This window comes from Excalfactoria chinensis, chromosome 25 (genome assembly GCF_039878825.1).
Source record: "Excalfactoria chinensis isolate bCotChi1 chromosome 25, bCotChi1.hap2, whole genome shotgun sequence".
Lineage (NCBI taxonomy): Eukaryota > Metazoa > Chordata > Aves > Galliformes > Phasianidae > Excalfactoria > Excalfactoria chinensis.
Window position 1 is genome coordinate 86,880 of NC_092849.1, and position 15,150 is coordinate 102,029.

General features: G+C 57.0%; 2 protein-coding genes across 6 annotated transcripts; both read left to right on the forward strand.

The window, feature by feature from the left end:
* The first annotated feature begins 1,433 nt into the window (after positions 1-1,433).
* Positions 1,434-6,795, forward strand: LOC140262665 (SUN domain-containing protein 2-like). Its single transcript, XM_072357133.1, has 10 exons — positions 1,434-1,453; positions 1,806-1,867; positions 2,023-2,072; positions 2,516-2,556; positions 2,821-2,917; positions 3,493-3,577; positions 4,102-4,202; positions 4,721-4,888; positions 5,676-5,762; positions 6,688-6,795. The coding sequence occupies exons 1-10, from the start codon at positions 1,434-1,436 to the stop codon at positions 6,793-6,795; spliced, it is 819 nt and encodes a 272-aa protein (XP_072213234.1).
* Positions 6,796-10,591: 3,796 nt separating this feature from the next.
* On the forward strand, positions 10,592-14,169 carry LOC140262684 (protein MANBAL-like). Of its 5 annotated transcripts, none has more exons than XM_072357170.1 (5): positions 10,592-10,848; positions 12,594-12,683; positions 12,758-12,839; positions 13,220-13,414; positions 13,825-14,169. In XM_072357170.1, exons 4-5 carry the CDS (start codon positions 13,265-13,267, stop codon positions 13,930-13,932), a joined length of 258 nt encoding a protein of 85 aa, XP_072213271.1. In that variant the 5' UTR covers positions 10,592-10,848; positions 12,594-12,683; positions 12,758-12,839; positions 13,220-13,264; the 3' UTR covers positions 13,933-14,169. The 5 variants fall into 5 exon arrangements, with proteins under 5 accessions (XP_072213271.1, XP_072213275.1, XP_072213272.1 ...); XM_072357174.1 differs by having other exon boundaries at positions 13,223-13,414; XM_072357171.1 differs by lacking the exon at positions 10,592-10,848 and adding an exon at positions 10,853-10,985.
* The last annotated feature ends 981 nt before the right edge of the window (positions 14,170-15,150 follow it).

Sequence of the window (15,150 nt, forward strand, 5' to 3'; positions counted from 1 at the left end):
CTGCTCCACCTGACAGCGCGTCTCCCCTCGGCGTTACGGTGAGGCCTTTCCACCTCTTGGACACTCTCATTCTATTGGATTGATCAGCTTCAATCCTCGTTATATGGTATTACAGTGTGTTACCGTGCATTCCCATTCCATAGTTAGTAAATTACTTTCTTTCTCCTCAGATCGTTGCTGCTGTTTTTCATTGTTTTGGTGTCCCTGGATTCCCCTTTCCTAAGGCATGGATTCACAAATCCCTCTGCATTGTTGCTCACGGAACCGGGCCGAACCAGCCCATAACCCACTGACAGCTCCCCTCCCATCAGTGGTGAAGATGGCGCTTTGTGGCCTTGTTCCCACCAGGGGCGGTTCGTTCTACGATGTCGTGTGTCCCCTTGGGCCAACATTACCCCTTTGGCACTGAAATCCAAGCCCATTCCTCTCCATCTCTATTCCCAAGGGATCCTCCTTCCCCACCCTCTCCCCAGTGCCAGATTTCATCTCCAACCCCCAAAATTGGCATTTCCAGGTTCCAAATTCATCCACCCTTTCACAGCAACACCATGGAAGGCACCGCTGGAGCTGGGAACTCCTCCCCAGCCAAGCTGTCATGGATTTGTACCTTTTGCTATGGTATCCCACCTCATCACATCCTGTGGAGCACAGAGAAGAAGAACTACATGGCCCAGAGGAACTCAGGTTCAATTAGATTGTATTCTATTGTGTAATCTTGCATCCCGACATCGTAGTAAGTCTTCCTCCTTAGATCGTTGCCGCTGCTCTGTTTGTTTCCTTAGCCCAGCTCCCATCTCACTACCCCTTTCCATTCCCATTTTGAGGGGCCAGGGAGCCCAAAGGCCTACTACCCCCCTGTCATGGACACAGATTGATCCAGATAACAGGTTGCCCAAGGAGGCTGTGGATGCCCCATCCCTGCAGGCATTCAAGGCCAGGCTGGATGTGGCTCTGGGCAGCCTGGGCTGCTGGTTGGTGACCCTGCACATAGCAGGGGGTTGGAACTGGATGATCATTACGTTCCTTTTCAACCCAGGCCATTCTATGAGTCTGTGACTCTCACAGCCCCCACCAGAAGCCTGTCCGTGCCCAGGACAGGAGCAGCTGTGCAATGGCACAGACATCTTTACCAGGGCATCCAAAGTTGCTCCTCTGAGCTATTCCTGGGTATTCCAGCCTTGGGCTGGGGGCAAACCCACGGGGTCTGTCCCTCCTGGGCAGACCCTGTGAGCTCATAGAAGGCGTCACTCGGCCTTGGCAGCTGTCAGCCATTATGACATCGGAACCTGCCGTCCTACTGAGCCACGCAGCAGAGCTGTGCAGCACTGCAGTCCCGTGAGGAGTGCAGAGCAGGCGAGTGGAGAAGAGGTGCTTGTGTCCTGGGAGGAGAGCAAGCCATTCTCTGTGTCTGTTAGAGGAGTGAAGGTGCCAAAATGCCAGCCCAGCTGGGCAGGTGGGTGCAGCAGGGCCCACAATGTGGGGAGGGGAAGCCAGAATCACTGCGTGCTGCTGGGCTTTCTCCAGCCAGGCAGCCCAAACTCCCTTTCCGTGGGCACAGCCCTGCTCCTGCTCTGGGGAGAGCCCAACGGGGCAAGGCTGCTGCCCCCCATGGCACAGCAGAGCCCTTCACTCTCACGTGTCCCACGGGTCCTGTGGCACTAAGCAGCTCTTGCTAAAGGGCCCCCCCTGGACTCACATCCCTGCTGGGCAGAGGAACCCATGGCAGCCGTCTGCTAAAGGATCCCAGGAGACCGTGTGTGTCCCTGTGCAGGGCCGTGATAACCACCATCTGATCTCTCCCTTAGGCAATGTGTCGCCCGAGAGAGGGGAAGGAGGACTCCCGTCCTGCCTCTAGCGGTCCTTTCCGGTGAGTGTTCCCCAGCCAAAGCCATCCCAGCACAGCCGGGGAGCGGGACTGTCCCACACGGCGTGTCCCCGCTGGGTTGGGAGGAGGGAAATGGGCTGCAGGGCTCAGAGCAGCCTGGCAAACTCATGGTCTCTCCTGACCGATGTCCCCCACAGCTGGAGCCTTCATTTGGATTTTGGGAGCATGGAGAAATGACGTCCTGCAGGTCAGTGCTACGCTGCGCGGCAGAGGCCAAAGCTCCGCCCTTCTGCCTCCGTGGGGACAGTTCGGCCATGGGCTCATCGCTGCTGAGACAGAGGGTGGGCCCTTGAGCCAGGCTGGGGGCTGCCTTGGCAGCAGGAGGGCTTTGGGGTGGCAGCATCTTCCCAGCGCCCAGCACAGAGCTCGGGCTGAAGGCAACAGCGCATGGGAAGAAGGAGCCTTTGGGCCATCTGTGGCACTGGGGAGTCCGGAGGGGATGGGAAAGCGAAGGGAGAAGCAGCAGATGCTCTGCAGCAATGGAGGGCTGAAGAGCCCAGCTTTGGGCCGCGGTCCTCTGCAAAGTGCTGGGAAGCAGCCGGAAATTCTGCCATTGTTTCCCTGGGAAGCTCCTTTGGAAGCTCCTTGTGCTCCTGGTGCTTCCTCCCATCCAATGCCTTTCTCTTCCAGGTGGTGTCTGCAGGACCTGGGCAGGAGCTCCTGTCTCTGGGGTAAGGACACTTCCTTGCCACTCACCTGGCTCTGTAGGGTGGCCTCAGCTGGCTGTGTGCTCTATGCACGCCTTCGCCTCGTGCCCAGGGCTCCAGCCTTTCCCATCTGTACGGTGAAGGCAGCCCTTGGCAAAGCCAAGGAACTAAAAGGGCTGGGGGATAAGGAAGGGCACAACCCCCTGGAATCCTTCACCTCGTGGCACTGGAACATGGACCTGCAGGGTGGACATGGCTGAACAAGACTTGCTTTGTCTTTGCCTTCAGGAACCCACTGGTTCAGCTGTCGGCCAGGAAGGAGCTCATTGCTGAGTCACTCTCTGATGTCCTGGAAGAGAACGGGATCCACGGACTGAAGAGAGAGGTAATGGCACTGCTGCCTCCTGTTTCCTTTCAGCCTTTTACAAGGACAGATCTGTGCTCTGGCTGCCCGCCCCACACCTGGCTATGGGGCTCAGCCTCCCCTGTGTCTTGGAACTGCTCTGCTCCCCTTCCTGAGAGCTGCTGCTGGTACAGCTGGGATCAGGGTGCTCTGTGCAGAGCTCTGGATTCCCCCATGGCCGAGCCCCAGCCAGGCACTGGCTGGGCTTGCCTTGGAGGCTGGACGTGGCCCCTTCCAAGAGACTTGTGTGTCAGGTTCTAAGCTGGAAGGGCCATTCTCTAGGTCAGCTGCAACTGCAGCTCTGCAGGGCCTGGCTGGCTCAGGGCACGATCTGACTGCCTGCCCAGGCTGTTGTGCAGCAGACACAAGGCTGGCAACAAGGGGATCAGGCAGAGCCCAAAGTCCATCTTTGCTGTGTCTCTGGAGTCCAGTGGCTCATCAGGGCACACCTGGAAAGACACGGAGCCTTCCCTTAGCTCTTGGGTAGGACTCCCTGCTCACACCCACCTCCTGTCTTTGTGCTCACTGCTGTCTCTCCATTCCCTATTTGTCACCAGGAAATTCTGCAGCTGACACGGCAGGAGATCGAGACAGCCATGGAAAACAGCAACTGGATGCCCAACTGGGCTCTGAAATCCTTGGGTATGTCGACAGCTTCTCTACCCTCAGCTTTGCGCCTGATACTCCCCAGAACCTGCCCAGCTCTGCTTTCTGTCACAGTGATCTCACAGAGCTTTAGGCTGGCTGAGGTCTGAAGGGACCTTAAGACCATCCCAGCCCAACTCCCTGCCACTGACAGGGCTTTGCATCAAGGTGCTCAGGGCCCCATCCAACCTGGTCTCCAACACTTCCAGGAACGGGGCATCCATGGCTCCTCTGGGCAGCACATTGCAGGGCCTCACCGCCCACTGGGGGTCAAGAATTTCCTCCTCACATCCCATCTAAACCCCCCATCTCTCAGACTTGACAAACCCTTCTCCTCTGCTCCCAGGGCTGACCGGCTCTTTGCCCCAATCAGTGCTTCAGGCCGGGACTCAGCAGTTCCCATACACAGCAGGAGGGATTCTGCACCCCAGAGCCCCACCAAGAGCTTTGGGCAATGAGCATTCAGTCCTTCAGCTTGTCTCTGGGCCGTCCCAGTGCACGTCTGTCCATCTTGATTTCAGGTGCCACTGTTGATGTGGAGAGGACAACCAAGAGTTACGGTGGGAAAGGCTGGATTTCTCCCCTCTTTTCCTCCGCGAAGCCCCCTGAGACCCTCTTGCAGGTAAGGCATGAGAAGTGGTGACTGCGGGCTTCCCCCCCTTGCTTCCCCCCTCCCCCCACAGACACCCCATAGAGCCCCATAAGGGCCCCCCTACGTCCCCTAGTTCTTCCTTCCCCCAATCCTTCACCCCCATCTTTTTCCCATCCTCCCACCCCCCAATCCTCCCTCCCTCCCCATCCTCCCCCCAATCCTTCCCCTCCATCCTCACCCCATTCTGGCTGCTCATCACTTTCCTTTGGCCCAGCATTGCTGCTCATCCCACACTCTTCCCATCACTGACACCAGCGTTGGGAGGGTGCTGGGCTGACAGATGCTGGGAGGGCTGCCCCGCCACCTCTGTGCAAGCAGAGAAAGGCAACTGAGCCCAGAGCTGTTGTCCAACCCTTTGCATCTTGCCCTCCCGTCCCTTGAGTATCGTTCCATGACGGGCAGCCCCATAGCAGACAAGGTCTGTGCTCCCTGCCCACCATCCAGCTCTGGCGGCTCTTTGCCTGATGGACGCGTTTCTCTCCTTTCAGCCCGATGTTTCTGCTGGCAGCTGCTGGGCTTTCCAAGGCTCTCGGGGCCACGCAGTCATCCAGCTGCCGGAGAACATCTGGCCCACGGCTGTCACCATGTGGCACGTCTCCAAGGCGGTCTCTCCCTCTGGGGATGTCAGCAGCGCCCCCCGAGACTTTGCCATCTTGGTAAGGCTCTGCCTGCTGCTGCTAATGGAGGGTCCCGAGGAAACAGCTTTGCCACTGAGCCCCATAAGAACCCATAGAACCCCTATAGAGCTCATAGAGCCCCATAAGAGCCCATAGAAACCCTATAGAGCCCCAAAGACACCTAAAAGAACATCATAACCACAACATAAGACCCCATAGAGCTGCAGAAGAGCTCATAGGGAACCAAAGAGCCTCATGGTGCCCCACAATTGCCCCATAGAGCCCCATAAGACCCCATAGAACTTTTATAGAGCCCCAGAGACAACAAGCAGAGCACCATAACCACAGCAAAAGACCATAGAGAGCCCCCACAGACACCCCATAGAGTCCCATAATGCCCGTAAGACCACATAGAGTCACACAAGGGCTCATAGAGAACCAAAGATCCTCATGGTGCCCCACAGACACCCAACAGAGCCCCGTAACTGCCCCAAAGAGCCTTGTAAGACTCCATAGAGCTGCACAAGAGCTCATAGAGAATTGTAGAGCCTTACGGTGCCCACAGACACCCCATGGAGCCCCGTAAGGGCCCCACAGACACCCAACAGAACCCCATAACTGCCACATAGAGCCGTGTAAGACCCCATTGAGCCACACAAGAGCTCACAGAGCACCACAGAGACACATAGTGCCCCACAGACACCCAACAGAGCCCCATAGGGGCCCCACAGACACCCAATAGAGGGTTGGAAGGGCTCCCACCTTTGGTGTGTTCTTTATGGCATGGCCTGCCTCAGTGTGACCGCCATCATCTCTTGTCTTTCAGGGAGTGGATGAGAACGAAAACGAAACTCTGCTGGGGTCGTTCTTCTATGACGTGGATGGAGAGATCGCCCAGACCTTCCATGTTCAGGTATGGCAAGTGCAAGGGGGGAGGGCCGGGCTGCCTGCAAGGCACGGGAAGAAAGAGCTTTCCTGCCCACCCTCTGCTCTCCAACATGGCCGACTCCCATGGGGTCCCTGTTGGAAGCCTTTGGGGGGGGGAGGGGGATGTAATTAATGACCCCAAATCACCCCCAAAATTAGGACCCCCCCCTATAAATTGAGCCCCCTCCCCATATTTAATGGGTCTGGGACCCCTAATTAACCCCTTGTAATTAAAGGGCCTTTGGGGAAAGGGAGGGGAACCCCTAATTACACCCCTATAATTAAAGGGCCTTTGTGGGGGGGGGATCTGATTAATGACTCAAATCAGCCCGATAATTGAGACCCCCTCACCCTTAAATTGACTCCCCCCCCCAACATTTAAAGGGTCCCCTAATTAACCCCTTGTAATTAAAGAGCCTTTGGCGCGGGGTGGGGCTGGGGAGGGGGATGTAATTAATGACCCCATGGGAAGCACTTTTTGTTTTTAATCTTCCCATGCCCATAACGAAGCCTCTCCTCTGCTACTGCTGCACTTATATACTGAGACCTTGAAAGAAAAGAATTGTATCTTGTTCTAAATGCAGAAACAACATTTGATTCCCACACTGATAAGATGGGTGATAACAAGAGGGGGGGGTCTGCATGCTAAACAACTATTGAATATGGATCCGAATTGCAGGAAATCATTGACTATCTATTAGGTTTACCTATATCTATGGGGAGAACAGTGGGATCTATGGGGCACTATGAGATCTATGGGATGCAGTGGGATCTATGGGGAGAACAGTGGGATCTATGGGGCACTATGAGATCTATGGGATGCAGTGGGATCTATGGGGTGAACAGTGGGATCTATGGGGCACTATGGGGCTTTGGTCCCATAACGAAGCCTCTCCTGTTTGTATTGGCAGGAGGAGCCCCTTCAAGCCTATCAAAGGATCAAAGTGGAAGTGCAGAGCAACTGGGGGAACATGGAATACACCTGCGTGTACTGGGTGGAAATCCATGGGAACCCCTAAAATCCCCTAAAAAACCCCTAAAAACCCCTAAAATAACGCTAACACCCGCCCCCCCCCCCCCAAAATAAATAAATAAATAAATAAATAAAAACTAATAAACCCTAAAAACCCCTAAACTCTGATGTCTACCAGAGGGTTTTAATTAGGGATTGATCATTCAATGAAGAGATGCTGATAACTTTCTGCCCACCTCGAGGCTGGTTGGGGGGAGGGAGAAGCTGCGGGGCTGAGTTGGGTGGGTGTTTGGGGGGGCACCAGGGAGGGGTCCAGGGCTAAGGGGGTGGGGGCTGTGGGCTGCTCTGCGTTGGCTCCATGCTGCCTCTGCGGTGCTCAGGGCCTCTGCTTGGTGTGGGGAGCTGCACTGCATTCCACTCCTACTTCCCCCCAATCCAGGGTACCTCACTGCCCCCCTTTCCACCCTCCCAACACTTCACCTACAACACCCCCCCCCGCCGTCCCTCCTTATCTCTCTCTCTGACCTCCAGGGTCACACTGTCCCCCCTGGTCCCCCTCCCATCTGACCTTCAGAGCCCCCGCACTCCAGTTCCCCTATTCTGATTCCTACAGCCCTCTTGGACTCCCCCCCACCTCAGTTCCCTACCCCCATTCTGACCCCCAGGGTCCCTTCCCCAACCCCACCCCATCCCACCCTTCCTATTCCCCCATTCTGATCCTCTCCCCCCACCAATATCCCCCCCCAGTCCCCCATTCCGACCCCTAGAGTCCCCTATCCACCACCTCACCCCCCATGAAACACCCCATTCTGTCCACCAGCTCCTCTGTCCCCCCCAGCAACTCCCCCTATTCTTACCCTAAGGGTCCTTTCCCTTCCATCCCATCCCATCCCATCCCATCCCATCCCATCCCATCCCATCCCATCCCATCCCATCCCTTCTATTCCCCTTTATGATCCTTTTACCCCTTCTCATATCCCTCTCAGTTCCCTCATTCTGACCCATAGAGTCCCCTGTTGTCTCCCCAGAATCACCCCAGTGAGTCCCCCTGTCCCTTCCCGAAGGGTCCCTCCCCCATCCCACCCCTCCTATTCCCCCATTCTAATCCTCTTCCACCCCCCATATCGCCCCCAACCCCCCATCCACAATCACCAAGGTTGGAGAAGCCCTCCAAGCTCCCCCACCACCCACCCATCACCAATAGCTCTCATTCAACCACGGCCCTCAATGCGGCATCTCCATCCCCACCACCCCCTGCGCAGCCCATTGCAGCCCCCAACCACTCTTTAGGAGCAGCACTATTCCCTCACGTCCAGCCTGAATCTCCTCTAGCACAACTGGAGACCATTCCCTCCCATCCTATCACTGTTACACGGGAGCACAGGCCGACCTCCAGCTCATCACAACCTCCCTTCAGGAGCCTTGAGGTCTCCCCTGTGCTCCTCTTCTCCACGCTGACCCATCCTGGCTCCCCATCAGCCCCATCAGGTTCTCCAGACCCCTCACGGCTGCACCTCAGCCTCATTGGGTTGGAAGGGACCTCAAGGATGATGAAGCTCCAACCCCCCATGCTTGGCAGGGCCACCAAACTTCCACTATTGACTAGATCAGGTTGCCCAGGGTCTCACCCAACCTGGCCTTCAACACCTCCAAGGACGGGGCATCCACAGTCTCCATGGACATCCTGTTCCAGGACCTCCCCGCTCTCATAGCAAAGAACTTCCCCCTGACATCCAACCTAAATCTGCCCTCTTTCAACTTAAATCCATTTCCCCTTGTCCCGCTATTATCAGCCCTTTTGAAGAGCTTACTCCCCTCCTGGATATAGGTTTCCTTCAGGTACTTTAGGCTGCAATGAAATCACCCCCTGGATATAGCATATGGGTTCCCTTCAGGTACTGAAAGGCTGCAATGAGGTCACCCCGCAGCCTTCTTTTCTCCATGCTGAACAAGCTCAGCTCCCTCCGCCTGTCTTCATAGGGCAGGTGCTCCAGCCCCCTGACCATCCTCATGGCCCTCCTCAGGACCCTCTCCAACAGCTCCATGTCTTTCTTGTACTGAGGGCTCCATACCTGGACACAGCACTCCAGATGGGGTCTCACAAGAGCAGAGTAGAGAGGGACAATCACCTGCCTATCCCTGCTGGCCACCCCTCTCCTAATGGAGACCACACCGCCAGCCCAGCTGGGGACAGCCGCTTGGAGTCGGGTAGACTGTGCCAGCGCACCCGAACCGCCACGGAAGTGACACCTGGCCTCTGCCGGGGAACGACCGAGTGGATCGGAGCAGAGTCCACCAGGAGCCAGGAGGACCCCGAGCCGTGTGTCATGGTTTTGTGCTGTTGCTGTCAACATTCTACATCATGACATCATGTGCAGTATGAATCATTAACTGAGGGTACAAATAGTGGCAAACTGTTTTGGTGGTATAAGAAAGTGTAGTTGTCAATGGCATACGGAAGTGTAATCGAGGGTATGTGGAAGTGTAACAGAGGGTATGTGGAAGTGTGGAAGGTTCATGCTCCCGTTCTGTGGAATGGCAGCATCCCGAGTACTCAGCTCTTGGAGGAGAACTACATATCCCAGGGGACGACGCGGCCAGAGACGAATCACCGGAGGAGGACACATATATAATCTCGCTCCCAGGCTGGAACGTCCTTCTTTTCGCTCTATCTATCGCTTTGGAGCGCTCCATCCCTGCCGTCTCGCTCTATCAGCAACGTTCCAGCCCGTTGCCTAGAGATCACAGTAGGCCCCCCCGTTCTCGGGGACTCTTTTTCTCTCTTTCTCTCTCTCTCTCTGTCTTGTTCGATTTATTAGCCGCAATTATATTGTATCGTATTGTGTTATCTTGTATTCCAATATCTTATTTGGTAAAGTAAGTTTTCTCCTTAGATTGCTGCCACTGTTTTTGTCCATTTCCCTCCTTCCAGGGGCAGCAGCCTCTATCACAGGTAAATCTAGGTAACCCATTTACACCGTGCTGCGCTGCTTCAGTCCAATGGCTTCATGATGGGCAGCGCCGCGTGGTTAGTGCCAGGGGGCAGCAAGGGCACATTGCTGAGCGAGAGCCAAAAGAGGAGAGGCTGGAGGACAAGAGTGTCTGGTGGCCATTTTCAATTGGTTTGTTGGCTTCTTCCTCCTTCCTCCAGCCTGCACGGTGGACTCGGTACAGCGAGCCACGAGGCACTGCCTCCTGCTGCCTGCCTGCCTGCCTGGCAGCAAGAAGCGCTGCTGGAGATGGGAGACAGGATTGTCGGGTTGGGTGCAGCAAAGGAGGAAAATGAGGGAAACCCAAATACTTGTGAGTGGTCATTGCATCTTAGGTCTGGGCTCAGCCCGTGCAGCAGTACCTCGGGGCTGGGGCCGAGCCCGGTGCCTGGGGCTGTGCTGCCTGCAGGAGGGCTGCGGGGCTGGGGCAGCCGGTGTGGGTGCAGCACATGGGCATGGGGGAGGGCCAGCAGCAGGGAGGGCGCTGGGCCTGAGCCCCGCTCGTGTTGGTCACAGCACAGGGGCCGCAGGGGACGCCAGGAGCGCAGAGCAGGGAGGGCCGAGCTGTGTGCAGGCCAGGGCATGAAACCTTCCCTCGGCAGCTGCTGAGCTTTTCCCCCACGTCTGCAGACTCTCCGATGAGGCTCTGCAGCAAAGCCAGCCGGGCCATCCTGATAGTGCACAAGGGGTTAGGAAAGGGCACAGCAGAGCGGTCATTGAAGAGCACAAAGCAGCGAAGCACAGCACGAGCCATTGACTGCCTGCACAGACGAGCTTCTGCAGGCACCTCCGTTGGAGATCTGCGTACTGAGTGTGGGCGGAACGTGAAGGGAGAGGAGGAGAGGAGGGGAAGGAAGGCAAAGAAAGGAAAGGAAAAGAGGAGTCCAAAAGGCCAGAGCAGGAAAGGAGAAGGAAAGCTCCGTGCCGCCGGCGCCACCCGCCAGGAATCCGGAAGCGAACCCCCCCACAGGCCCGGGCCGGCCCCAGGCCGCCCTTAGCAACGGGACGGCGCAGGCGGTTGCTAGGGCCGGGGCAGGAAGTGCTTCCTGCCGGCCGAGAGCGCTTCCGGGGCAGCGCGGCGTGGCGGCGCGGAAGTTTGAATGGGGCCGGTAGGAGCGGGCTGTGTGCTGCCAGCGGGGCCGGGCCGCGGTGCGGGGCACGGAGGGATGTCGGCGGAGCAGCTGGCGGTGCTGGCGGCACGCAGAGGCGATGCGTGCGGTGCCAGCGAGTGCGGAGCTGAAGGAAGGTGAATCCATGTCCTTCCTCTGGCTGTCGGCGAGCGGGACGAGTCAGGGCTGCAGTTGTGTGTGATGGTGTTTGTTGCTGGGACCGGCTGCCCGAGCAGAATGGGGGCAGCGAGAGGGAGGCTTGACAAGCGCCCGCAGTCAGCAGCACGGCCCGTTCCTGCCCGCCTTGTTGCTGCCGTTGTGAGTCTGTTGGATGTGGAAGCTGGAGGTATTAATGGTGGGTCGTGGTTGAATCCCCCAAGAGGCCGCCCAAGGAGAGGCGCTGGATGGCAACATGGAGAGCAGAGCTTGTGTGTCCCAGGAGGCAGGCGTAGTCAGGTCCGCTTTGGAGCCTGCTGTTGTTGGCGCTGAGCTCAGGAGCCCCATCAGCGTGGTGCTGCGTGCTGCGTATGGCAGCCCGAAGAGATTCCCTTGTGGTGGAAGGGGGAGGCCGAAGGAGGCCGAAGGAGGCCGAAGGAGGCCGAGGGCCCTTTGCTCAGGGCCGGCTCCTCTGTGCCCTCTTGCTGGCCGGAGAGAAGGGCTGCCCGCTGGGCACAGCGAGTGCCTTCTGGCTGCCGTGCCGTGCCCTGCCCTCCAGCCCCCTCCTCATGCCATGTGGAACGCCAGTGCCAGCAGTGCCAGCAGCGCGGCCGCCATTTTAGAACCCTGGCCATGTCACAGCCGTCGCCTTGGTCACCGCTGCCCCACGCAACGCACTCGCCTCTCCGAGCTCTGGCCGTCAACAGCCATGTGGGCAGCCAAGAGAGCGAGGCTGGACGATGGGCAGGATGGAGGTGGGAAGATGGAGCCAGGGACCGCAGGATCCAAGAGGAAGAGGGGGCCCGCCATGACCATCGGGCAGCAGACAGGCAAGAGAGCCCGTTCCCATCGCGCCTGGACCAGCCCCGTGACCACCTCCGTGGAGCCCATGGAGATGGATCCACCTCTGGACGAGCCCATGGAGGTGGATCCACCTCTGGACGAGCCCATGGAGGTGGATCCACCTCTGGACGAGCCCATGGAGGTGGGTCCGCCCGCGGCACAGCTGGCCTGGCACCACACCACCGTGCCAGGCCCCGCATCAGTACCACCAGGGCTGCAGCATCGCTGGTCCAGGCGCAGGGCTCCTTCCCATCTGCGCGGCCCCCGCCCCCGGCATTAGCCGGGAGGCTTCATTTAACATCTGCTCCTCCTCTGCGGGTCCCCGGTCCCATCTTAACCCTCCTATGTCCCATCTTCACCCATTTGTATTGTTTGTTTTCTTGTTAAGTTTAGTTGTGGGGTTAGGAGTAGTTTATTGTTTGTGTTTTTGATTAGGAGTAGGTGTTACTGTTCATGTTTTAGTGTTAGGAGTAGACGATTGTTCCTGTTTTAGAGTTAGGCTTAGGTTACTGTTGGTGTTTTATTGTTAGGTGTAGGTTTTTGTTCCTGTTTTAGAGTTAGGCTTAGGTTACTGTTCGTACTTAGAGTTGGGTGGGTTCCTACCAGCAGCTGGCAGCAAACAGCGCTCACTCGGTAAGCACACGCCTGCTTTCTCACCCGAAGACGTGAGTGCTGCTCCATGAGTGCGGAGATGTGCTGACATCTCCCAGGGATGGGATTTGCAGCTTGTGACTCTTGTGTTGCAGGTTGTCGAGGGGCAGCGCGTGAGTGGCTGTGAAATGCAATTGGGCTTCAGGAGAGCAGTCTGGAGCTGCGTCTGGAGCTGCCATAGTAAGGTAGGTGTGCCTTACTGTAAGCGTGCTCTGAAGCAGTGCTGGTTAAGCACGGCTCACTCCCCTGTCTTCAACAGATCAGCTTTCTGCTCGCTTTATTTCTGTGGCTGGCGTTGTAGAGCACAGCAGCAGCAAGGCCGCGAACACGTGCACAACCAGGTACGTGAACATGGGTAACTTTAATGGTAAGAATAACATTGCTGTGATAGTAATAGGGCAGTGGTTACGTGTGTGTGATGGAGCTCAGGGATAGGTTTAATCTTGCCTGGTAAGCTCTTCCCTTATTTGACGTCCACCCGTCCCCTCTTGCTTCTCTTCCCCCACCTACAAGTGCAGCAGTACCGAAGGCTGAGGGCTCTTTTCCTAGGCAGGCGGGCAAAGGGAACTGGAATGCAAGTTTGATGTCCCTCTTTGTTCTCGGGTCAGTAGGCCCTGGATCTCTTCCGAGCAGCTCTCTAAGTTAGCCTGGAAATGTTTGCTAGCAGGAAGTGACCCCGTCGCAGTGCCTGAGACTAACGCTGCCTTTTTCCCCCTCTCAGCAGGCAGCCTCCGTGAGAGCAGTGGAGCAGCAGGCTGTCTGCACTATGGCTGCTGAACTGCATTTCTCGCCACCTGAGATCCCTGAGCCCACACTAATGGAGAACGTGCTGCGCTGCGGACTCTTGTTTGGAGCCCTTTTCCAGCTCCTGTGTGTTCTGGCCATCATCCTGCCAGTTTCCAAGTCCCCAAAGGCAGTAAGTAGCGCTGTGTGAGACTGATAGCAATGCTCAGGCAGTGGGCTGGGAGGGAACCGTCTGTAGCTGCTGCCTACGGCAGAGTGCCCCGGCACTGCTGAGAGTGCCGCACTTGGTTCTGTCCTTCCTTCCGCACTCCAGCAGCCTTGAGGTGCCAGCTTGTCCTATCCTATCCAGGCAGGGGGTCCACTAGCCAAAGACAACCTTGCTATAGAGGACTTTAGGCTCTAATTTTCATGGGATTTTTGGGAACTAGACAGAGGGGGAGTTTCTAATGTGCCCTGAGGTCAGGAAGGCGATTTCCAGTGCTGGCCCCCAAAGCTGCTCGGTCAGGTGACTTGAGCTCCCAAAGCCAGCTGTCAGCCAGTTGATAGGGAGCTCCCTGACTGTGTCCCAATTGCTTCTTGTAGGACTCGGAGGGTTTTGAGTCTAAGACTTGGGAGACGGTGAAGAAACCCAAGTCAAGTGCTGCAGAGCTGAGCAAGAAAGCCAAGAAGGAAAGCAAAAAGAAACGATAAGGGCTTGAGCAGTGAGGCGCAAAGGACAGCAGAATCGCTTGGAATGCTTCCTCAGAGGTGCACCAAAGGACACAGACTGCGTGGTCCTGTTTTCAGGCATGGCCGTGCTTTCCCTTTAGTGGACTGCGGAGAGGAACTAAGGAAGCGGTGTCTTTAGTCATTACCAGTATCCCGCCTATTTGATTTCCCATTGAAATGCATTTTGGTTGCATTTAGCATCTCTTTCTTGCAAATAAAAGCGGAACAAACATTTGAATAGTGGTGCTGCCTCTTTCAGTAGCTGCTCAAAAGGTGCCTGGCTCGGGCTGGCAGTCGCAGGGCCATGAAGCGGTCGGTCCCTCCCTGGAAATGGAGCTGCTTGTCCCCCGTTTCAATTGGCTGGGAGTGTGGATCTGCCTGGGGGTAGCGAGGCCCTACAGAGGGCTCTGGACAGGCTGGAGAGCCGGGCTGAAGCCAATGGGATGAGGTTCAACAAGAGCAAATGCCGGGTCCTGCGGGTGCGCTGCGGACGGGGTCGGGCCTCGTGCGGGGGCACGGAGGGACTGCCGGGGGAGGAGCTCGCGGCGCTGCCGGCAGCCAGAGGCGGCTCCACGGTCTCGCTGCGGAGTCAGCCGGCCGGCCCCAAAAGCCTGGAGGCAGAGCCTGAGCCGGCCCGGATCGTGCGGTGCGGCTCCGGCCGTGCTGGGCCGCGCGGCAGGAAGACGTCCGTTTGTTTGCCGGTCGCTCGCTGGCTGTAAGATCCGGGTGGCGCCGGGTGCCGAGCCGCGACTCCCCGGCGTGCTTCGGTCCGCTGTTGTACGACGTGTCGGTATTGACGTGCGGAATCAGACTCTATAACCAGGATCAGGTTATAAAGCAGGTATGTGTTTATTCAGCGCTGGGCACATGGGGGATGGCTCCTCCTAGCATGTGCACTGATGGACAGAAGCGTTAGCAAGTTATAGAGCAAGCATATACATATTCATCACATATCCATTGTTTTTCCGGGAACTCATGCACATGCTGTCCCTCCTACTGACACGTGCGCAGTCCGTAGTGGGGGTCTCGCTCCGGTGGTCGTTGGGATGAAGTCAGTAGTCTTCCTCAGGTTACTTTGACCCAGTTCCTCTACTCAATCAGTCAAAGCCAATTTCTTTGGCTACCTTTCCCTTATGCATACCCCCAACGGTATTGTCTTAACTATAGACCCAGCTGTATTATCCCAGCTGTGTTATCCCA